General features: G+C 43.2%; 2 protein-coding genes across 2 annotated transcripts in view; one reads left to right on the top strand and one right to left on the bottom strand.

Moving 5' to 3' along the window:
• DPYSL3 (dihydropyrimidinase like 3) overlaps nt 1-2,336 on the top strand; it is a 110,006-nt gene extending 107,670 nt beyond the window's left edge. The window contains exons 13-14 of the mRNA XM_021701782.1: nt 330-492; nt 1,841-2,336. Coding sequence (XP_021557457.1) covers nt 330-492; nt 1,841-1,929 — 252 coding nt within the window. The 3' untranslated portion in view covers nt 1,930-2,336. The remainder of the gene's footprint in view (nt 1-329; nt 493-1,840) is intronic.
• A 9,214-nt stretch (nt 2,337-11,550) lies between these two features.
• Nucleotides 11,551-25,239, bottom strand: part of STK32A (serine/threonine kinase 32A) — an 88,756-nt gene continuing 75,067 nt past the window's right edge. The window contains exons 8-9 of the mRNA XM_021701957.1: nt 24,421-24,549; nt 11,551-11,619 (exon numbers count right to left, since the gene is read on the bottom strand). Of these exons, the coding sequence (XP_021557632.1) occupies nt 11,551-11,619; nt 24,421-24,549 (198 nt within the window). The remainder of the gene's footprint in view (nt 11,620-24,420; nt 24,550-25,239) is intronic.

Genomic DNA, 25,239 nt, shown 5'->3' with positions numbered 1-25,239 from the left:
GCCGCCTTCCCCCTTCCCCCTTCCCCTCCCCCCTCCTCCTCTGCCCCTCGCAGCCTCCTCCTTCCCTCCACCCGGCCCCACGACAGGCTCCTTTGTTCCTTAAGAGGGAAGCTCACCTGTTGAGAGAGGTCTTCCCTGACCTCTTCTGCTGTCACTCTGTCCCCACACCCCCTTTATTGTCTGCGTCTTTTCCTTTCCTTAAAATGACCCTATTATTTTTATTACGTTCTGGCTCTCACCACACCCTGAATTCCCTGACTTACCTCTGCCACCTAGCACAGACCGTAACTGTTGACGGAATCAGGGTTGATGGGCTTTCTCTGCTGCAGATGGCAGACCTGCACGCAGTCCCGAGGGGCCTGTACGACGGGCCGGTGTTTGACCTGACCACCACACCCAAAGGGGGCACCCCCGCGGGCTCCACCCGGGGCTCCCCCACGCGGCCCAACCCGCCCGTGAGGAACCTCCATCAGTCGGGATTCAGCCTGTCCGGTGAGTGGGATGTGGGACGTGGTGGCCCTGGGCAAGAGGGGAGGGACAAGGGAGGAGGACCGAGTGCTCCAAGCTGACAGGTGACCTGGGAGATGGTGACTGGGGCCAGCAGGAAGCTTTGCCCAATCAAAAAGGAGTCCCGTTGAGAAGGCAGGATAAAGCTCGGTGAGATTAAAGATCAGGTTTAAATGATGACCAGTTCTGCTTAGAGATCACAGCTGTTGGGGTGGGGGCCAGATGTTTCCCATTAGGAATCGGTGATTTTCCACATGAGACTGTGGGGGCTGTGCGTGGTGTGGTCCCGTCTCTGAGTGCCCAGAATCAAAAGAGCTCAGACTGCAGGGGCTTCTTCGAACCTGGCGTTTTTACTCTCCCCTCCCTCCTAGTAATAGTGATAGTGTGAGTACGAGCTGCCGTTGAGTAAATACTTACCCCAGGCTGGCCGTACCATTCACCCTGTCTGTGCCTTAAGAACTGATAATAATAGAAAATAATTACCCAGTTGCTCCATAACCAGTAGCTAAAAGGGGGAAAAGTAAATGTCTATTTGCGTCTCTGTGATGAACAATTTAAGTGTGAGGGGAGCCAGACACCCAGAAGGGACAGGGAGAGGTAAAGAGGAACGGGTCTAGGGAAGGAAGAGGAACAGGAATGGCAGAAGCCGGAAAGAGCCGAGGGGACAGGATCAGGGGAGGAAGGCAGAAGGAAAAGACTGCAGGTTTTGAGGTGACGTTGACACAGGTCACATTATGATTGTGGCAGGTAATTTTTGTCTTTTTTTTTGCCATTTGAATTGCTCCCTGGCTGACCTCCTCCCTAACATGTCGCAGCTCCTCTGTGAATGGATGTAAGCGCACTCGTGAGCGCTTCCTTCCGTGCTGAGCCTGCAGGGGCCTGACCAGCACCGGGCCAGGTTGTGAGACCCGGGTCAGGTTCCCTAAGCTCTCACAGCCCCGGTCACTGCCTCTGTTCAATGGGAACAATCACAGTAGCTCCCTCCTAGGATAGTGGTGAGGATCGGGTGAGGTGTCTGAGGGGCACCTGAAACATTGCTTGTCGCGGTGAATGTAAGCGGCTGTTTCTCAGATCACCGGCCTTGTTTTTATTATCATTTTTATGATGCTGAGGGTCCGATGGTATCTAGATGAGAACCTGGCTTTTCCTGGCGGAGATGGGTGTTCCCCAGGAGGGCGGATATGAAACACCTGGAATGCTTGACAGGACCGGAATGGACTTTCTTGGGAGATGAGACCAGGAAGGTGCTTGCCGTCTGACACTCTGTAAATTAATCCAGTTTCTCTCTTGCGCTCTCCCTTTTCTCTTCCTGGGAATGCATTGCCAACTGCAGGCACCCAAGTGGATGAGGGGGTCCGCTCGGCCAGCAAGCGCATCGTGGCACCCCCCGGAGGCCGTTCTAACATCACGTCCCTGAGTTAAGCGACCCCTCCCCAAAGAGAGGGGCAGAAGCAAGAAGAGATTTTTTTGAAGCCAAAATGGTACACCAATATTTAAGAAGGAAAGCGAATCCAAACAGTTGCGATCTAAAGAATCAATAAGCCTCAAGCCTTATGTTTCTCCAATGCTACACTCGCTTGCCTAGCTTTACGAATATTGCTTTGTTTTCTGTTCATGCATAGCCTTGATTGGTTTGACCCTGCCTCCCCGCATTTACGTGCATGCAATCAGACAGGCTACTAAGGTAAAAGTCTGCTATATAGTGTTGAGAGCGTGTGTAGTGCTGCATTTTATGACGAGGGGACAGACAAAGCTGAGATGCCAGGAAAATCAACAAAAGGGACGCGGTTATTTGGGGTGAGGGGGTGGTGGGAGCCCAGAGCGAGGCAGAAGGCTCAGAGGGGCTGGGGTAGGGCGTGGACGGGGAGGCGGGTGGGTGGGTGAGCATAAGGGGGCTTGTGTGTTGTGTTGACGAAGCACGTTTGTTTCCACGGAAGATGGCTACTTGGGGCAGCCCGTCCCTTCATCACGGTCCCCAGGGGTCTGTGGAGAAGGCAGGCAGTCTTCAGGTTCCAGACTTTGTCACATCCCCTCCTAGATTTTATTCCTTTGAACATTTTATTAAAACACCAAAACCCAACCATTATTTTCACCTGCTTGATCGTGCCAGTGTTTGGTGGGGCCTCTTTCTCAGTGTTGCTTTCAAATTCTCCTCTTTCCTGGGCCGGGAAGGAAGAGAGGAGAGAGGAAAGCCCTCTTCTCCTCTGTCTTGCCTGCCTCTTTGGTGCTCTTTAACAACAGGCCCTCGGGGTGGGGGCAGCCATGCTCACACACCTTCCTCAAAGCACATGTTGGAGATCCCCTCGCATTCGCGTGGCTTTGCGAACCGGGAAGAGCAGCGTGTGTTCGGCGTCCCAAGTCAGGACGAGCCTCAGTGGGGCCCCGGGAAGGGCTTCTCTTGCTGCCGGTCAGTAGCCGATTCTTTCCGTCTCAAGATCCAGGCACATTCGTGATTGAAGAGGATTTTTAGTGCTTAGGTGTTCTCTAAGTTTTGCTCCGAACAGGTGATCTCAGTTGAGACGGGAGCCAAGCAAAGATTTGGGAAAGCTAGTCTGTGGAGCTGAGGGAGCACATTCTGCGGCCGTGGGTCTGCTTTGCAGCCCTGAACCCTCTGTTGCCTCTTCTTTGAGCACATTCTCTGGGGGAGCTTTTTGTTTCCTTATAAAGCCTCCCAAGGTGAGTGGAAGTGACATGCAGCCTTGTGTGATGTGGCCTAGAACGGACGTGGAGCTCAATGTCCATTTCCCCGTCCTGCCACTTGTGAAAATTCAATGTTGGAGCAAGTTCTCTGAGCCAGATGCGGATCTGTAGAACTAAGGTCTAGAGGCAGAAAAAGTACATTCACCCTGGGATCAGATGTCTGTGCTTGGGGAATGCGGCCCGTAGGACCCTAACCGTGTGTACTAGGTACTTGGAAGAAAGAGAGCAGGCCTCAAACACCTTTCAGGTGCTCAGGAGAAGCTGTTCTCTCTGACAGCTGAAGACCAGAGAAAAGGGAACAACAACACATGGCTAAAAAGGAATTTGGAAATAGCCAAGGAAGAGGACTCCCCCTAGCCATCTAATTACTGTTCTATTCATGAAAACGATCATTTCTCCTCATAATAAGGAATCTTGCTATTTGAAGGCTTTTTCATGGTGCCTTTATTTTAAAGGAAACTTAACGGGAGCATGTAGCTCTTGATTTATAACTCAAAACACCTGAGGGCCTGTCGCAGAACTCAGAATGACAGTTTTGCGGGCAGAGGGAGATTGCCAGATCTGAAGCGTCTAAGCTATATATATACCTCATTGGCTGGGCTGTTCTGTAGGATGTGTTGCAGTACCAGCCACAACCACCAGGTGGAGGAAAAGACAAAAAACTAGTGGGCGCGTCCTCTTGTGTACCGTCTGCTCTTGATTCCTAGCCAGAGCCCAGCTCCTCCCTCCATGACCTCTCGAGGCCATGACAATAAATCCTTCATGGCCACATTGGTCGTCTGCACTGCACTGGGACTGCTGAATGAAGCATTCAACCAGCACTTCATATCCTACACAAGCTTTCCATGCTGTAGGAATAACGCTAATGCCTTCACCATGGGCAACGTGATCTGGGAAAGCCTCCTTTTCTTCACTTACTATAAGTAACTTCCCAAGCACAGAGATTCCTAAGAATTGCAGGAAAGCTCCCTCTCTTTCCTTGACTTTGTTTTCTCATACCTTGTTACTTGAGTTAACATTTATATTCAAATGTGTCCTCTTCCATAAGGCACATCAAAGAGCCCTCCCTATACACAGGGCTTAGGAAGAGAACATGATGCAAGTCACAGCTCTCTCAGAATTCACAGCATCTCATCCACATGTGGGAGGGCTTGCTGGACCTTCGTCTCCTGCCCAAGCTTTCTTTTGCCCTCTCGTCTCTTGGCCTGGCCCCTCTCTAAGGATGCCCTGGCTTCCCTGCAACCGTCTCACATTATTCCTTATCCAGATGGCAGTCAACTGGGGTTCTCTCTGGGAGGGCCATAATCTTGGGTAGTTGAGAAGGTATTTGTGGAATTGTTAGATCAGCCAATCCCGTAGAGGTGTTTCTTCTATTTCTGTTTTCTAAAACTGGCAGTTGTAGTCATCCCGAAAATGGGTTTTCTTCAAAGACCAGTCACCCTTTGGCCTTTTTCCTCATGCCTACACCCAGAGAGTCATGCTCTGCTGCAAAGGCCTTAATCCTAAGCCTGGACTTGCACTCACCCTGAGAGGCCCTTCCCCACAGGGTGGATGAGCCCCCCCCCCCCCCCCCCCAACTTGGTTCTAGCCACAAGCTTCCCAGGCCTACCCCCTGGAAAACTCCAGCTTGAGTCCCAGATATACCCATGGGCTGTCCCGGGCAGCCAGCATTCATTGTACAAGTTCCCTCTTTGGAAAATGGTGTGTGGGTGTTCAGTTCTGTGTCTGGTGAATATGAACAGACCGTAAATCTCCCTGTGATCTGTGGTAGCTGTAAGGCAGCTCGGAACGTGAAGAGCTGTTTGGTTTGAACCGTGAAGAAAACTGTGTTTTGAGTTTAGCTGAGATTAAAGAAAAGTTCATCAAGTGACTGTTAATGTACACCTGGTTATTAAAATAACTATGAAATTACGGATGTTGTCGTCCAGCCTTCTTCTGTATGCGATGTGCCGTTTCACTTGCAGTATGAAAATTGCACAATAAAACTGACGTGCTTAATGAGGGGGGCAGATTTGATGAAAACAAGAGGTTTCCTGAGGAAATCTGGGGGATTTCTATCTTCTCAGTTGAGGTCGAGTTTTTGTTTTGGCCACAGAGTTTGATGACCGTTATTAGAACTTAGAATGACTGAAGTTTTTTCTGGGGATCATCTCATGTAAAACACATCACCATTTGAGATAAGGTCTGGCTGAGTCCAGTACAGATCCTGACAGGGTTTCATCTGTTTTTTGTCATCTCCTTAAAGGATTTCTGCTTTCCCTAAAAGCCTGGACTTTGAGAAAATTCAAACTAAGCATTTTCCAAGGTATATTCTTTTTTTTTTTTAAACTATATTATATATGTATCTTATATATATATATATAGTTATTTTAAGATTTTATTTATTTTTTGAGAGAGAGCCAGAGAAAGAGCCAGAGAGACAGCATGAGCCAGGGGTGAGGGGAGGCCGAGGGAGAGGGAGAAGCAGACTCCCCACTGAGCAGGGAGCCCACCTCTGGGCTTGATCCCAGGACTCCGGGATCAGGACCTGAGCCAAAGGCTTAACCGACTGAGCCACACAGGCAGCCCTCAAGGTATATTCTTTAACATACTGATCCCAAGTTGTGTAGGAACGTTGGCAAGGATTATTTACTAAGCTACACTAAGCTACTCCTCTGACAGTTGTAAGGTCATATCATCAAATTAAAAGCTATGAGAAATCTTCTAAGCCTTTCAGAATTTGTCCTATTCAAGGTTCTCGAACTTTTTGGCTGCTGAACCCTTCTATATCCTCTTTTAACATCCCAGTGACCTATTATACTAAACTCTCTTTGGGGAAACACGCCTGGATCCACTTTCATATTGTATGGGATACTTCTCATTGCAAATGGCAGACTACTGTATGCACAAAAATTTTTTGAAAAGGGTATTTTAAAGTCTGGTGTAATGAGAACTTCAGGGATAGAACTGGGTTGACTGAAGCATAGCTCGGTCTAGAACGTGGTTTCTCTTAATCGCTTAGCCCTGCTTGCTTTTAGTAATTGCTTCTTCAGAAAACTTATGGGTGTGGGAGCAGAACTGGCCACTGGCATCCCCACGTTTTCATTTTGCCTGCCTAGCAACTCAGGGGAAGGAGAGAGGCTCCCTCACTAGGTCCAACCAAAGAGACCGATTCTGGTTGGCTGGTTTGGGACCTGTGTTCACCGTAGGACTAGGTACCCTGGCCAGGACACTGAGACTGATGGGCGCCCCCTGGTCATGTGCCCAGCCCCAGAGCCACGTGAACCCTGAGGACTCTGGATCACACCCAAAACAACCAATTTGTGATACCAGATTTGGATACGGGGTGGGCAAAACCAGGAGATGGCCATGGTACCTTTCTCAAGCCTGTGGGGCCTGAGTGTTTTGCTCAGTGAAGAGCGAGCCTGTGTGTAGGTTGGAGCAGTTGGAGATGGGGATCAGAAGATGCTGTTTTCTTACTAATTGCTTGTATGTGTCATGAACCCTTCTTGCTTCTGTGGAACGTTGCTGTCTAGTACAGGGGCATAGAGTGATGATAGCTTTTGACACTGAAGCTTAGAAAACATCAAAAGCTACTCTCAGCACATGATTATTTCAGTTTGAGATTCAAGGTTTGACCCATAGTCTCAGTTTGCAGCTTGAACTCAGGGTTGGTGAAATACCTGTCCCAGCTCATGACCAGGGCAGCAACTGAGCTCTCCTTAGGATTATGGTGGGTTTAAAGGGCATGGGCAAAGCTTAACTGAAGTGAACTCAGGTTGCAGGGTTTGCAAGAGATGAAGCCGTGTTTAAAAAAAAAAAAAAATGTTGGTGAAACAGACATAGAGACTTTCACCCCACTGGGGGCTAGAGCTGTTCGGGACTGAGTCACACCTGACCAGGTGGGGGATGAGAGTACTGCAGGCATAAAAAGGTCTCTCTGGTTTCAAAGAACTTTCTGGAATCGGCTCTGCTCCCATCAAGCCATCACAAAAGGGACACCAACCATGAGCAGGAAATGGGGGATGTAAGGGCCAAAGCAGGTGACAAAAATGAGATCACATACTTCAGGCTGTCACTCTTCAGAACCAGGAGTTCTAGATCTTGCTGTGCGCTCAGTTGGCTACTGGGAACAAAGCAGGGTGCCTGACATGGCCTGGACAATAGGGCACTCAGCATTTAGGACTTCAGAGCCCGCAGGACTTACAAGAGCCTACTGACTTCAGGATAAGCCCAGGGAACCAGCTGGCCTACTGGCTGCTAAGCTGCTGCGGGCCTAAAAGGAAGTTGCTTCCAGCTACAAGGATCCAGAGCTGCCCGTGACCCTCCTGTCCCAGGTTTGGAGCATCCAGCTGCTGGGGCAGGACGAAGATGCTGAAGGGTAGCAAGGCACAATGCTGAAGAAGAGGGGCACGGGCTGTCTTGGACAAGGTCAGAGTGAAGGGCAAAGTCTGGAATTCTGGGCTGTGCTCCCTAAGGTGTGAATACTAAGGGGGCAGGCTTTTAGTTCTATTTGTGGGTCAGTTAAATTGTGCTGCATCCCACCCGTTCTAGAACATCATCTCTAATACCAGCTTGTCCCTGGTCAAGGACGGTCCTCACAGTGGGAAATGGAAGTAGGAACAGGTGACTTTGGGCACCCACAGCCCTACCTCTAGGACAAACAGTGACACACAGCTGACAAAGAAGGATCAGTGGCTTACTGTATACAGAAGACATTTTAATACACCAAGGCACATTTACATCATATCAACAGAAGCATGTGTCTCCCACTCCGTGGCTGCATGCTCACAACAGCGCAGATCACTGCAGTTTGGATTTTGAACATCAGTGTTCAACGTCAGTCAGACACACTGAGCTTGTAAGAAAGAGCAATCACAGGCAGACAGTAGGAAACAGGATGTTGTGTGGACAACGCAGGCACGACTGGCTACTGAAACAAACACGATGGGTTGCACGCCTTTTCGTTCGGCTGGTGAACGAAAGCCTTAGCGTGACTGCATCATCAAAAGCAGCAACCCAGCTTCCTGACGGCTCTGTTAGCATCCGTATTTGCCCATCCAATCTAGAGAAGCTATGATGATCTACGGCCTCGTTGTTTCCGGTTAAAACTTGCCCATCACAAGAAGCTTCGCTACGGAATTAATGACCGTAATTCATTTAGCAGTGCTTTGTGCTGCTGGACATTCAGTGCTGCCCCAGCAATGACCCCAGCCAAAACCAGCACGGCCCTCGAGATGTGTTTGCCATTAGCGGGGCATTCACTTCCATGGGGTTCGGGGCGTGGGCAGGCTTACAGGGCTCGGGTGCCCACCCAGCCACGAGGGGCCGCTGAATGCAAGGGGGTGGGTCTCTGCTGCAGGGTAAGAGTTACTATAACCTGGATGCTTCTGGTCTTGCTCCGAGTTTTCAGATGCTCCACACAGGTAAGGGAGGAAGCAGTTAGAAGAAGATGGTACGAATACCAGACAAAGGGCTGCGATACTCAGCTTGTTTTCTAAAATTCTGAGCCCTGAGCCCTGGTTTTCACACATCTACTAATTGATGAGACATGTTCCAACTGGTTAGGATAGGAACTTTGGGCCCAAGTTACGGAATAAAACCAAAGAATCTGATACCAACATCTAGCAATCATGGTGCAGATTTAGGCCTCCTTCTGGTTTTTGGAAAACTTTTTCTCCTAATGTTGAAAATGTGTGGTGGTGGGAGGTGCTTATAATCAGTTGTTCTGCACTCTAGATGCAATGCTTTTTCATTTCTAACTGGAAACACATGGTGGGTCTGTAACCTGATTAGGACTGAAAATCCATCTTACCACTCTGAGGCTGTGCTGTCTAGTTGGTGTGTCCACGGTTCCTGAATGTCCACAGGGGTGCCTTGGGCACAGCAGGAACTCACCGGAAATAAAAACTAGGGGTTCACGCTACAGAGATGGTAGGGGGTTCCCATCCTGTTAGACATTGTACAGATGTGAAATGACACAGATGGCTGGCTCCCTTCCCCACGGAGAGCCTCCTGATCCCATTGTCCTGTGGCAAGTGTTTGCCGAAGTCTTTCCCCTGTGATGATACACACAAGGTCACAGCAAGAGGAGACACCAGGTGACTGGAGAGAGACGTCCACAGCGCATCAGGACTTGAGTCAAAACGCATGAAAGTTGCCAGTTGCTAAACATGCTAGTGATCCCTGACACTCCTGGGCTTACCAACCTGGAACAGAAGCGGGTCACCTTCCCCTTGCTCTTTTCATATATAATCAGAAACAGAGTCAGGGCCAGTGCCGAGTTTATAGCGTTTGGAGAAAAGCAAAATAGCATGGGCAAATAATATGTGGGAAATGTAGAAAAACAGAATCAAACAGAAGGAAAGAGCTGGTTTTAATTCTTAGCAAAAATATGGTTGCTCTTAAAGTAGAGAGGCACTGTTCACAGCTCTGCCAGAAATCCTGGGCCTGTTAACTCAGGGAGGAGAAAATCCTGGAGGCCAAGTTAAAAATCCAGCATTGGCTTCCTACCCGTGTTTAATTGCCCGAGTGCTGCTTCCTTCCTTGGATGTCTGGTGTGGCAGGTGTGGGATCTGTTACTTCGGCCTGTTTTCTCTGTCTGGTCTTCCCTGTTGCCTCCTCTCTGCCATCTTGGCAAGGCCCTTCCTGTCTGTAAGGACAAGGCTCAGGTGATCTGAGCGGCATCCCTAAGTTCTGTTATTCCAGTCTATAAAAGCATATATAATCGGTTCCACATTTTGGTTCATCTGATACCGGCCAAAAATGAGACCAAAAATAAAAGACAAAAATCAGAGCCCCAAATGATGATTTGTTTCATTGCTCACTGCACCGGGCTTTGCCTAGAAAAGATACCAACCATGGTTTGGGTAATTTAAGGGAGTTTCCAAGTGTAAATTTTACTCTCTTCCAAATTCACCTCCCATTCTACTCAGACTATAACCCCTGTACAAGTAAGGGAGAACTTGACTACTACGAGGGGCACATGGTCTCAATGTGACAATATTATTTTCCGATCCTCTCCAGACACGGGTCTCTGATAAGAGGACAATTCGCTCTCAAGGAACGTAGTTACTAGAAGAAGGTGAGCAGTATGCTAATAACTGCTTCACAGCTGAAAAGCCCTGATGTGAAACATTTGCCCATTTCCATGGTGTAAATATTGCCGGTATTTACTGATCATCACCAGTTTCGGCTGCCCAGCTTTATGTCACTGTCCAAGGGCCATGGGAACGACATGCCTCCCAGGCTCTTGCTGGCTGACCTGAGCTGACAGGGTGCGCTGACCAGAACGCCACTGGAAGCCCTCAGAAATCTGCATTACTTCCAACCCGCTCCCATTCATTGCTTCTGGATTGAATTCCTTCTCCCTCTTCAATCAGATGGGGGCATCCTGACCTCTTTCTGAAATTCTCTAGCTCTGAAGAGCCTCACGCAGTCATCCCCCACCCGTCAGTGTCCATCCGCGCATTTGTCACAGTGTAGTTAGGATGAGTGGAAAAATAAATCTACATCTAAATATTCCTTTGAAAATAAAGAGAAAGGCTGTGTGGAATAACAGAATGGGAACAGTAGAAAGGGAGAACAGAGCTCCGCTAGTATAACCCTCTCATCGTGGATGAATGACCCGAAGCAGACACCAGGGGGAAGTGACTTGCTCAAGGACACATAGTTAATTCGTGGTGAAACAAGATCCCAGAGACCCGGGACTGTCGGTCTCTGCCATGCTGCCTCCTCCAAGGCGTTCATACACATTTTCTAGGGTGTATGAGGTGTGGAGAGCTGAGAACTACAGTCAGCAATTCCTGGCACGGGTGGGCAGGAAGTTCCTGGCCTGAGGTGGCAGGAAAGGTCCCAAGCAGAAGATGTGGAGGACTTCACTCCTTATTCTGGTCATTCTCCTCTTGTGGGTCTTGGGTTTGTTCCAAGGCTAGATTAGCCGGCCTTTTATTTAAGTCCCGTTTTACTCTTAAAAGAAAAAAAGAAAACAACAACAACAACCAGGGCTTATTGTTGAAAAGAAAAAGAAATGATTTAAACTTTGAAATGACAGAATTAAGCCCCACAATTAGGAAGTGGCACGAGCCAAGGAAACCATCTTAAACTTGTCACTGATTTTAACTGTTTTAGTCCCATTCCTCTGTCCTGCCCTGAAACAGAAACTTGATGCTAAGCTAATTTACCTATTGCAATTTTTGAAATCTCATATGGGGTGTGGGGGGGGGAGGCTTCTGAATTTTCCAATTTTTCTATTATGGATAGGTATCATTTTTGATGTGAGAAAAGATTTAAAAATGTTTAAAAAAATCTGTTAAGGCTCTGTTCCTCCATCATCTGCTGGGCTGCTGTTGAACCAGGGCTTACTTACTTTTCTCTGTTGAAAATGATGAACTCCTTCCGGACAGATTCCAGATGCTCTTGAAGAAGGCACATCTTCTGGGGGAACAGGTGGGAGTGGAGGGGGAGAGAGATGCAGTTAGCGGACCAGTGGGGATCCTCAACCAACCTCCTGTCTGTTCACTGGCTCAGATCTCAGAAGCGCCAGTGTATCTTCCAAATGGACACTATCTGAAAATGTGTGGCAGGAGACCCAAATAGAGTAATAGGGGAGCAAATAAGGAAGAAACTGCCAGAGGACAAAACATGTCCGCTCTGCTCCCCACAGCAAGGAAGATGTGGGTTATGGTTTATGAGCTTGATGCCTTTCAGCCTCTCAGCCCATGAAGAAACGATGGCTTCGAGTGGGTGGAGATGCGAGTTCACTGAGCCGGTTACCTACTCACCAGTCATCTCCTGGCCCTCCTGTGAAAGGTTGGGAGGTTCTACTTGGATTTAATGAACAGCCTGGAAATACTGAGTTCTGGGGGAATGTTCCCCTCAACAACTGTACTGGGGTTGAGTAACTATACCTCAGGCACAGTGAGCAAAATATTTGTGACTTTCTCACAGACATGCAAAACATTGGCTTTGACTTTGTGCTATCCAGCTTTCAACATCTCTTGATGACTTCTCCATCATAATGAGAAAATTTAACTTCAAAATGGTGATAATCATCAGGCCCAGGACAGTGTCAGACCCAGATCAAATGTTTTACATGTCTGCAGTAAAATACTTCCAAATGACTTCTGATGAAAAAAATATTCCCTGAGGAAAAAATACTTATTTATTCATTCATGTTTTTAAAATCTAGGAATTAGGAAATAATAAGTCTTCAAGTACTAGAGAATTTTCTTTCCTGTGTGAATGTTTAGGTGATAGAAGAGGCAAATGAAAAGGAGAAGACATTTCAGAGGAGTGGGGAGGGGAGCAAGACAAAGGAGAAAAAGAAGACTCTGCTACACTTACTCTTGTTCTCAAAATGGGGTATTTGTAACCTTGAGGGTTTCTAGTATCAGTCATGGGAGACATGAAACTATGGGGTAAATACAATCTGATAGAGCTTCTTGGCAGCAGTTTTACCCCAAGAGTTTTATTTAAAAAACTTACATATTTATATAAATAAAAGTATATGGCTTATAAGTAGTGTTCCTAGAAACATCTTTATTAGAACTGTTATTTTTCCCCTAGTTTTATTGAGATATAATTGGTACACAGCCCTGTATAAGTTTTTTTTTTTAAAGATTTATTTATTTATTTGAAAGAGAAAGAGAGAGAGAGAGAGCACATGAGAGGGGGGAGCACCAGAGGGAGAAGCAGGCTACCCGCTGAGCAAGGAGCCCGATGCGGGACTCGATCCCGGGACTCCAGGATCATGACCTGAGCCGGAGGCAGTTGCTTAACCAACTGAGCCACCCTGGCGCCCCAGCCCTGTATAAGTTTAAGGTATACAGCATAAGGACTTGTGAAATAATCACCACAAGTTCAGTTAACCTCTACTGTCCTATAGATTAAAAAAGAAGAAAAAAATGGTTTTTCCTTTTGATGAGAACTCGTAGGATTTACTGTCTTAACACCTTTCTCTAGACCGTAAAGCAATGTTAGCTGCAGCCATCCTGTTGCACTTGACATGCCTGGTGCTTATTTGTCTTATAACTGAAAGTTTGTGCCTTTTGACCTCCTTCATCCTATTACCCAAACCCCACCCCCCTGCCTCTGGTTACCCAAAATATGATCTCTTTTTCTATGAGTTCACTGGTTGGTTTGATTCCACATATAATTGAGATCGTATAGTATTTGTCATTCTGTCTGACTTATTTCACTTAGCAGGACACCCTCCAGATTTATCTGGGTTATAGCAAATGGCCAGATTTCCTTCTTTTTTAAAGGATGAATTAATATTCGTGTGTGTGTGTGTGTGTGTGTGCATACCACAACTTTATCCATCCACCCATTGATGTTTCCATGTCTTGGCTATTGGAAATAATGCTGCGGTGAATATAGGAGTGCAGATAGCTCTTCAACACAGTATTTGTGTTTCCTTTCAATAAATCCTCAGAAGTGGAATTGCTGGATCATAGGGTAGTTCTAGTTTTAAATTTTTGAGGAACCTCCAAACTGTTTTCCATAGTGGCTGCGCCAATTTACATTTCCACCAACAGCGTTTAAGGGTTCCCTTTTCTCCACATCCTGGACAAAACGTGGTATTTCTTGTCTTTTTGATGATGGCTATTCTACCAGGTGTGTATGGTTTCGATTTGCATTTCCCTGATGTTTAGTAATGTTGAGCACCTTTTTGTGTACCTGTTGGCCTTCATGTATCTTCTTTGGAAAAAACGTCTATTCAGGTCCTTTACCCATTTTTCAACTGGATTATTTGGTGTTTTTTGCTGCTGTTGTTGTTTTTTGCTTTTGAGTTGTATGAGTTTTATACGTTTTTGTATAATAACACCTTATCAGATATATGATTTGCAAATATTTTTTCGCATTTCATTAGTTGTCTTTTTATTGATGCAGTCCTACTTGTTTATTTTGTTCCTGGTGCTTTAGGTATTATATCCAAAAAATCACTACCACGGCCATTGTCAAGGAGCTTTGTTCCTACCTTTTCTTCTAGGAGTTTTATGGTTTCTGGTGTACATTTAAGTCTTTAATCCATTTTGAGTTAATTTTGGGGAGTTCATTTTTGTAAGATCTAGGAGTCTAGCTTCATTTTTTTACATGTGAATGTCCAATTTTCCCAGCACCATTTATTGAAGAGATTGTCTTTTCTCCATTGAGTATTCTTGGCTCCCATGTCAAATATTACTTGATGGTATTTGTATGGGTTTATTTCTGGGCCCTTGATTCTATTCCATTGGTCTACGTTCCTCTGTGAGTACCATACTGTTTTAATTACTATAGCTTTGTGGTATAGCTTGAAACAAGGATGTATTCCTGCTTTGTTCTTCTTTCTCAGGATTGTTTTGCCTATTTGCGGTCTTTGGTGGTGCCATATAGATACTACGATTTTTTTATTCTACTTCTGTAAAAACCCCATTGGAATTTTGATAGGGATTGCACTGAATCTATAGATGGCTTTGGGTACTACAGACATTTTAACAATATTAATTTTTCCATCCATGAATACGGGATTCCTTTTCATTTATATGTGTTGTCTTTAATTTCTTTCATCAATGTCTTGTGGTTTTCAGTATATTTTTCACCTCCTTGGTTGAATTCATTTCTAAGTATTTTATTGTTTTTTGATGCTATTGTAAATGGGATTGATTTTTTTCAGGTAATTCATTGTCAGTATATAGAAATGCTACTATATGGTAATTTTGTATCCTGCAGTTTTACTGAATTCATTGATTAGATCTAACAGTTTCTTGGTGAAGTCTTTATGATTTTCTATATATAAAATCATGTCATCTTCAAATAGGCAATTTTACTTCTTCCTTTCCAATTTTGATGTCTTTTATATCTTTTCATTGCTTGATTGCTCTGGCTAGGACTTCAGTGCTATGTTGAATAGGAGTGATGAGAGTGGGGACCCATGTCTTGTTCCTGATCTTAGAAGAAAAGCTTTCAATATTTCATCACTGAGTATGATGTTAGCTGTGGGCTTTTATATATGGCCTTTATTAAGTTGAGGTATGTTCCTTCTATACCTCATTTGTTAGGAGTTTTTATCATGAACAGACATTGAATTTTGTCAAATGTTTTTTCTGTGTCTCTTGAGATGATACGATTTTTCTCTTTCAATTCTATCAATGTGATATATCACATTTATTGATTTGCGTATGTTGAACCATCTATGTGTCCCAGGGGTATCTCCCACTTGACCATGGTAAATGTTCCTTTTAATTTACTGCTGAATTTGGTTTGCTAGGATTTTATTGAGAATTTTTGCATCTGTATTCATCGGGGATGTTGACCTGAAGTTTCCTTTTCTTTTCATGTCTTTTTCTGGCTTTGGTGTCAGGGTAATGCTAACCTCATAAAATGAGTTTGGGGATGTCTCTTCCTCTTTGATTTTTTGGAAGAGTTTGAGAAGGATTAGTGTTTATTCTTCTTTAAATGTTTGGTAAAATTCACCAGTGAAACTATCTGTCCCGGGCTTTTCTTCGTTGGGAGATTTTTGATTACTGATTCAAATTCCTTACTAGTAATTGGTCTCTTCAGGTCTTTAATTTCTTCCTGATTCAGAATTGGTAGGTTGTATGTTACTAAGAATTTTCTTAGTAAAAAAAGCCCATTTTTTTCTAGGTTGTCAGTTTGTTGTGTATATAGTTGTTCATAGTGGTTTCTTATGCTCCTTAGCATTTCTGTGCTGTCTCCTACAGAGAGGAGTTGTAATGTCTCCTCTTTCATTTGTATTTTATTGATTTGGGTCCTCTCTCTTTTTTCCTTGGTTAGTTGAACTATACTCAAAGGAAAAAAAAAACCCAACCTTTAGGTATTTATGTATAATATATATCATACATTAACAAAACATATATACATACATAAAATATTGTATTAAAATATATGTAAATTACATAATATGTTCATATGTTTATGTATATATGCTTATATAGAATATATATAAACAAAACATATTTATATAAACATATAAAGATTTATATACATATATATGGACATATAAAATGTTACTTAAAATATAACATGAAAAAGATTTAAAATATTAACATTTAAAAATATTTTTAACCTTAAAAATCAAGATTAAAATCAACTAAAATGTAGGAATCCATGTGAATTTTTTTTTCTATCACCTAATTCTGTTTTACTTAAAGATATAAACTAGACACTGAGAGAAGAGTTTGTGATCTGGCACTGCAGACCCCACGAGTTCCGCTCCGCACCCCCGCACCCTGGTCCTTGAAGCATTCACATTCAACATGTTCTCTTTCCTCTGCTTTAGGTGAAAAAGTTTAAGAAGTTCAGTGACATGGATAAGTCAACAGCAGTAGCCAGAAAGAGAAGATGAGGGAAAGGAGGGGGAGGCAAACAGAATGGAGGGATGAATGGGTCTTATGTGAATGAGAAGGAAAAGGTTGGTTAGGACTCTTCGAACCCGCTTCTCAGGGATGAGCAGAGCAGACAGCTGGTGTGCATGGAGGTGGCATCAGAAATATCTGAAGGATTTGGAGCAGGTGGAAATCTCAGGAGGTAGTAAAAGAGGACTTTAAGTTATTCTTTTTGGTTCTATACTTCAAAGTTGTTGATGAGCAGAGAAGGATGAAGGGAGAATATTCTGGAAGCAAAGAAGTAGAGGCATCTGACATAAATAGGAACAAAGTAGGAACATGGGAAAGGAAGAAGTTAGGAATCAGGATGTAGAATGGAAGAGTAAAACATAATAACTAATCATTTTGCCGGACACGTTACATGTACTAATAAACTCAGAACAAGTCTATGAAATGGGTACCGATATCAACTCCATTTTATAAATGAGAAAACAGGAGGAAAGGGAAACCTGTAGTGCTTTTACTTTATTTAATCCTATCCCGGGTTCTGCAGCAGTGGATCTCAAGCTTAGCTGCATATACAGAATCACCTGAAGAACGTTTTCAAGTACTGATGCCCAGGCTACACTCCCAGATTCAAATGTAACTGATCTTGGGTGGGACCCAGACACCAGTATACTAAAAAAGTTTTCCCAAATGGGTTAAGTGTGATGCTAAGGTGAGAAGCACTGATGCAGCAGGAACCTAGAGGAGAAGTCGAAGGGGTCATATGATAAGATTTCAGCATTATATAAATCCACAGCTTAACACAGTTAATGGTTAATGTGCCTTACTAACATTGTCTTACTTCCTCCTCAGATCAATTGTAAGAGGTAGGTCCTATTCCTATTCCTATTTTTTTTATATCTGAAGGAATCAATCCTTACAAAGGATACATGGGTTAATGTTTAAACCATTACATTTAAAAGAATCACATAGCTATTTGGTAAGTAGCCACTACACACACTGCCTCATCTAGTCACAAAAGGAAGAAGGGATGACAGCTCTTAACTGGAGAGAGGGGACATGTGCTCTCTCACAGATTTTCAAGTCTATCGAAGATCAATTTGCCACCATGCTAGTTGCATTAGCATTGACTGTTCAACACGTAGAAGCCATCGTTGCAGATAGATGCACACCCACATTCTGTCTTTTAACAAGATAATTCTACCCCTTTCTTATCCTTATTATAAGTTTAGAGCATTTCAAGCCTGACTCTTTCTGCTCCGTACTCACTAACGCAATTCCATGTCATAGTCTAGAAGCACACAGAACCTGCTAACGGTGGGTGAAAGAAGTCTACGTGATTACAAGATGAAAAGAAGAGGATGTTCCCTCTCCCTTACAGCGACAGGATAAGAGATCTTCATCATGAAAACAAAACAAAAACAACACAACACACACACACACACACACACACAAACAGATTCTAGCAGATATTTCTAAGAGAGTCTCTTGTAAGACTTTTGGACTTCAGAGGTTGTTAATAAGCCCTGTGAAAATAAGTTCTACCCTCTAGTGTGTCTATGATGCCGAGTGGATCACTTCCTTAATAACCTGTGGGCCTGGTGATAGTAGTCCCATTTATATCCCTTTCTCCTAAGATGTAAATATCTACATAGATTATCTTTACAAGTTGAGAAGGCATCTGAGGCATGACTCCCCTTACCTCTTTTCCCACATGAGAAAGTTATAAAACAAAAACAAAGCAACTCTACTAGAGTTACACATATTTATGTAAGTATATGCTAAATAAATATTTATAGAACTATATATTTATATATGTGTATACGTCAAATATATATTATTATATAAACATAAAATAAATATATACAATAAGATATATATAAAATATTACAATAGGTTTTATTTTCCCATGCACAAAACTGGCATTGTAGGGCTTTTCCCCTTAATAAAGCTTTTTAGGATATATATATATATATATATATATATATATATATATATATGCGCCCATAGGATAAATATATCTTGCAAATTCTCTCTCTCTCACCCTAGCATTTCTTGAAACAATTTTTTTTTAAGAGAGAGAAAGAGAGAGCAGGGGTGGGAGGGGCAGAGGGAAAGGGAGAGAGAATCTCAATCAGGCTCCGCACCCAGCGTGGAGCCTGACGTCGTGGGGCTCGATCTCACAACTCTGAGATCATGACCTGAGCCAAAATCAAGAGTTGGATACTTAATTGACTGAGACACCCAGGAGCCCCTCATAAAAAAATTTAACCAAAACAAAGAGACCAGATAAAACACAGGTTAAAAGGTTTGCAGGATATTTAAAGTACATCTTTAAATGAAAATGATGGCTGTATTAATACAATTAATTGGGCTAAAAATTATGTTTAAAATTTCCATTTTAATGAAATGCCAAATAAGAAAGCAAATGGAATGTAGAGAAGGAGAAGATAAGCCAATGGGTTTGTCGTGCATGTTTTTTTCCCAACCAGGAAGCAGGCTTTAAAGACTGAGGGAGTAGGGGCACCTGGGTGGCTCAGTTGTTAAGCATCTGTCTTTGGCTCAGGTCATGATCTCAGGATCCTGGGATCGAGCCCCGTATCGGGCTCCCTGCTCCCTGCTCAGAGGGGAACGCTGCTTCTCCCTCTCTCTCCCTCTCCCACTCCCCCTGCTTTCCCTCTCTCACTGTCTCTCTCTCTGTCAAATAAATAAATGAAATCTTTAAAAAAAAAAAGCTTTAAAAAAAAAAAGATTGAGGGAGTAGTAGAGACCATGCATTATCACTAAAATCATCACAGTTGGACTGCTGACCTCTTTTCCAGGTCAGATCTGGTTCCAGATCTGGTTCCTCTAGGTTGAATAGAGGTAGCCACACAGAAAACAAAGGATAAGGGCATTTCAGGACTGGTATATCCTGAGAGTAGAAAAATGCCTTCATTATTTCAAAACAAATGAAATGGCAGATGGTTGCCAACAGTAGGAAATATCTGTGCTGTGTTCAAGAGGCCTGGACCAGAAGAGGAACCAGATCAAATGTTTGCTCTTCTGGAAAGCCTGTCTTGACCCTCACTCAGGACTAATGAGTAATTCCCAGAGCACTTTGTACCTCTAAGGGCAGCAATGACTAGAAAGTCAGAGACATTGCCTGACACAGCAGGCACTTTATAATGGTAATACTGTAATGAGCTGCTAAGATTGATCCTCACATTTTTTTATTAACAATGTATCATTTGTTTCGGGGGTACAGGTCTGTGATTCATCAGTCTTACACAATTCACAGCACTCACCATAGCACATACCCTCCCCAGTGTCCATCACCCAGCCACCCCATCCCTCCCACCCCCCTCCACTCCAGCAACCCTGTTTGTTTCCTGAGATTAAGAGCCTCTTATGGTTTGTCTTCCTCTCTGGTTTCGTCTTGTTTCATTTTTCCCTCCCTTCCCCTATGATCCTCTGTCTTGTTTCTCAAATTCCACATATCCGTGAGATCATATGATACTCACATTTTTAAAACCTTGATGTTTTCAAAGAGTAGATAGAGTGCTATTTTGAGATTCACGATCTTTCTGATTCTTCTTTGGGAGAATACTAACCTTTACTGTGAAGCAAAATAATTTTTATTTTTAAACTTAGGGTACCAGATTAGAAGGAACTAGAACAGAATATTAGAATAGGCAGCTCTAAGCTCCCAACAACAGAAACAAAAAACAAGGAGAAACTGTCAGAGCTAACTTTGTCAGAATTCTGGAAAGCAATCAAAGGTTTTCTTTAACAACCAAGGAAACACTAAATCAAGAAAAAATGCGACTTAAAAAATGCTCCTGGTGTTCAAGGAAACCTCTGTCAAAATATTAACTAAACACAATCTAACATAACAGGAACTTCAGGGATGACACATGACAAGGAATACGGTGTTTGCAAAAGTAGTTTGTAAAAGTTACTTTATAAAGGACAAGTACTGCCTTCAACAATCAAAAAAGAGCAAACCCTACAAAAGGAGAGATTCTGATTTCTAGAGGTACTTTATTATAATACTCAAATGTCAGGTTTTCAACAATAAAATCACAAGGCCCATTCAAAGGAACAGAAATTATCCCTGAGGATGCCCAAACATTGGATTTACTAAACAGAGACTTTATTTTTTTAAAGATTTATTTATATACTTGAGAGAGAGAGCAGCATGAGCAGGAGGGGCAGACGGAGAGGGAGAGAGAATCTCCAGCAGACTCCGCCCAACACAGGGCTTGATCTCACAACCCCAAGATCATGACCTGAGCTGAAACCAAGAGTTGGATGCTTAACTGACTGAGCCACCCAGGCACCCCCAAATAGAGACTTCAAAACAACTATCTTAAATATGCTCATAAAGGTAAAGAAACCATGGAAGGAAACCATATGTTAGGGTACAAAACAGTCTCAATACGTTTTAAAAGATTAAAATCATCCAAATTATCTTCTCTGACCACAAAAAAATGAAGCTAGAAATCAACAATAGAAGAACACCGGAAAATTCACAAATATGTGGAAATTAAACAATGCATTCTTAAATAGCCATTGTGTCAAAAAAATCACAACAAGAGTTAGAAAAAACTTCAAGATAAATAAACAGAAATAGCCAAAATACTAAGACTTAGGGGATGCAGTGAAAGGCAGTAATCAGAGGGGATTTAATAGCTGTAAATGTCTACCTTAGAAAAGAAGAAATATCCCAAATCAATAACCTAACTTCATACCTTGATGAATTAGAAAAAGAAAAGCAGGCTAAACCCAAAGCTAGCAGAAGGAAGGAAATAATAAAGATGAGAGCAGAGACAAATGAAATAGAGAATAGTAGAACAACAAACATCATCACTGGTTCTTTGAAAAGATGAACAAGACTGACAAATGTTTAGCCATACATAAAGAAGAAAAGAGAAAAGATACAAATAACTAAAATCATAAATGAAAGTGGGAACACATGACTTCCAACCTTACCTTACAGAAATAAAAAAAAAACGAGGGTGAACAACTGTACATCAACAGATAACATGTAGATGAAATGGACAAATTTCTAGAAAAACAAATTACACTGTACATCAACAAATAACATCTAGATGAAATGGACAAATTTCTAGAAAAACACAAATTACTACAAAAACTTTAGAAGAAATATAAAATCTCAACAGACCTATAACAAATAAAGAGTAATCTACAAGTAAAAATCTGTAATAAGAAACTTTCCAACAAAGAAAAGTCCAGGACCAGATGACTTGAGCAGTGAATTCTACCAAATGTTTAAAGAAGAAATAATACCAATCTTTCTCAAACTCGTCTGAAAAAAAAAAAAAAAAGATGAGGAGGGAACACTTTCTAATTCGTTCTATGAGCCCAGCTTTACCCCAATACCAAAACAGCTAAAGACATCAAAAGAGAAGAAAATTACCAATTTTCATTATGAATATAGATGAAAGAATCTTCAACAATGTTCTAGCAAACCAAGTCCAACACTATATTAAAAGATTATACATAATGAGCAAGTAGGATTTATCCCAGGAGTGTGAGAATGGTTCACCATAAGAAAACCAGCCAAAATAACACATTGCATTAATAGAACTAAGAAAAGAAAAATGTGCAAGATTATCTCATTTGACCCAGAAAAAGGCATTTGACAAAATTCAAGACCCTTCATGATGAAAACACTAAAAAAACCTAGGAATAGAAGAATACTCCTTCAACAAGATAAAGGGCTTTTACAAAAAAACATACAGCTAACACAACACTCAATAGTAAAAGGTACTTACCCCTAAGAGCAAAAAAAAAAAAAAAAAGGCAAAGATGCCTGCTTTTGCCATTGCTATTCAACAATGTACTGGAATTTCTAGCCAGAGCAATCAGGGAAAGAAAAGAATTAAAGGCGTCCAAACTGCAAAGAAGAGTAAAACTATCCTTATTTGCAGATGACATGGTCTCATAGATAGAAAATCCCACGGAATCCACAAGGAAGCTGTAGGGCTACAAAATGAGCTCAGCAAAGTTGCAGCACACAGAATCAACAAAGAAAAATTGGTTGTTTTTCTGTACACCAGGAATTAACAATCCAAGAAGGAAATTAACGATTCCATTTCCATAGTATCCAGAAGAATAAAATACTTTAGAATAAGTTTAACCAAGGAGGCGAAAACTTTGTACTCGCAAAAGCTGCAGAACATTGCTGAAAGAAATTAAGGAAAAGACAAATGGGGTTTGGGGTAACAAAAAATTTTGGAACTAAAGAGTGGTGGTGGCTGTTCAGCAGCGTGAACGTACTTCATGCCACTGAATTGTACACTTAAAAGTGGTTAAAATGGGAAATTTCATGTTACATGCATTTCACCTCAATAAAATTTTAAAAACAAAAGAAAAGATCAAGCAGTTGTACACTTCCCTGAGTAGAGATGGAAGGGCCTGTTTTTATCATGGGCAAAGCCACTTCTTGGTAAAGGATTCTGACGTCGATATGAGGCCCGGAAGAAAGGGGAAGCAGCGTCCCTCGTTTGGGTGGTCTTCGAAAATGCTAGGGTCTGTACTGTAGGTAAGTGGCTCGTCACCTTTCGCATCAGGAGGGAGGCTTCCTGGGGCTGGGCGTTGGGGAAGAACTAGGACAAGAGGGACCCCAGGAAGATGTCCAGTGGGGCAACATGACCTTGTAACTCTAAGAAGAGCAATGCCCAATTTTCACTGTCTAGTTACAAAATTTCCTTTCCTTCCAGTATACTGAACCTCTTGTTTATTGAGCCCTATACTGTATGAAGGCACTGTTCGGGTACCATGAAGACACTGGTGGGTACGACCTGGGCTTCCCCCACAAGGAGCCTTCATTTTAGTGGGATAGAAAAAGAAACACAAATAAACACATAATATTTGTAAATTATATTAATGTCACAAAGGAATTAAAAATTGGGGCTGAGAAAGAGTGCGGTAGCTGAGACCTTGTGTTCGGCAAATGGCGTTTAGGGTATAAAGGACAATAGGAAACCCCCTATGTCAAGATCTGAGAGTAGAATATTGAAGGGAAAAGGGAAGAGCGAAGGTCCTAGGGAAGGATGAAGCCTGTAGTTAGTGAGGGTCAGATACATATAAGGTCGTGTAGTTGGAGGGTCTTGAGCGAGGGCAAGAATGATCAAGTACAAGGGCGGCTGGGGAAGGGAGATGGACCAGGTAGAGCGTGGTAGGCACGGTGAAAAGTTATTCACAAACTGCTGTCATCATTGAAACTTTAGAATACTTATAATAAGGATGATCTCTCAGGCTTGGCTACATTTGGGGGCTGTCCATGGAAGAGCCTGCATGGGCAAGTTCTACAGGTGCACAGCAGGGAGCAAGCCTGGAGAAGCCAGCTGGTTACGATGCCAAGGACAGATCATTAGGAGAAAGGTGGTTGAAGTGAGAAGCAATAGGCACAATGGGTTTGTGCCACGGCAAAGCCTCCCTTGGAAGGCTGTAGAAAATACTTGAGGACGGGCAGCAGGCCCAAAGCCCGTTCTATGAACAACAGCATGTGGACTTGGATAAATTGACTGTGAAAGTATATAGTGTCCCTGGAGGACTAGAGACATGAAGGACATTGAGAATATTTATTTGTTTGCAGAGCTACCAATTGGAGTGTCTTCCAGGAAATTGTAAGATTTGAAATGAGAGCTTGAAGAGGGCAATAACTGAATGAAGTTCATGGCAGAGCCAGAGTCCCCCGTGAAATGTGCCTGCTCTGCTAGGAACCCCAGTGCTGCCCAGGCCTGCCATTTCAGAAGCCTGGGTGTTCAGTGACTCTGTGCCTTCACAAAACAGCAACATGGGTTGCTAAGCAGCCCTCCCACCAGAAGCTCTCGAACCAAGGGCGTCAGGAAGAGTCCCGTGACCCTGGGTCTGGTGGGCACCTGCTTACCTGGGAGGAATCACATTTCCTCCTCTCTTTCTCCTTCTTTGCCAGACGTTTCTTTTTCTTGTGAAGAGGTTTGGACTCCAGAATCATTTCTTCGAGTTCGAAGGTGGGGTCGCAATTCAGCCTGCCTTTCTGCAAGAAAGACCAGTTGGCTCAGTCCTTTGATTCTGGGTCATTCTACAAATACGCCAGCAGGAATAGCACCTAGTTTTGACGGAGCTGTTCAAGAATAAGCAGCTGCGATTCCTACTCTGTTTTATTTATTTATTTTTTTCCCTACTCTGTTTTAGATAATTTATGGCCGGCATTGTTTTTCATACTCTCGATTTTATATTTTGTTTGTTTTCTAAACTCCCCACGAGCCCTCAGTGAGTGAGAAAGGAAATCAAACTCCAGTTGTTTTTCTAAAGTTTGAACTTGTGAATTCTGTTTCTCAAAGTGTGTTGTGACGATTATATATGTAGATCCCAATCACCTGAGTTGTTGGCCCAGCTGCCCAGTTCCCCGGCCAGACCTCCAGAGTCAGTGATTCTGAACAGAGGCTGAGGAAACTACATTTTTAACAAGCTTCCCAGATGATTCGGACGGACGGTAAAGTCAGAGACTCATACAGAGAGCCTCTCCTGAGGCAGGGTGGCTGGCTAATGGCTGTGGTGTGTGCATAGGAGGAAGAGTGGACGCAACAGGAGGTGTGTGTAGATCTCCACAGTGTCATGCATCCATCAGCCAAGGTACATGCTGCCCCTACAGGACTCTGCAACACGGCCAGGTAAGACCTACACCTACCTTCTTGGTGATCCATAAGAGAGCAACTCCCCAACA

This window comes from Neomonachus schauinslandi, chromosome 7 (assembly GCF_002201575.2).
Source record: "Neomonachus schauinslandi chromosome 7, ASM220157v2, whole genome shotgun sequence".
In the NCBI taxonomy this organism is placed as follows: domain Eukaryota; kingdom Metazoa; phylum Chordata; class Mammalia; order Carnivora; family Phocidae; genus Neomonachus; species Neomonachus schauinslandi.
The sequence above is the reverse complement of the archived record's forward strand: the minus strand, read 5'-3'. Positions and strand labels throughout refer to the sequence as shown.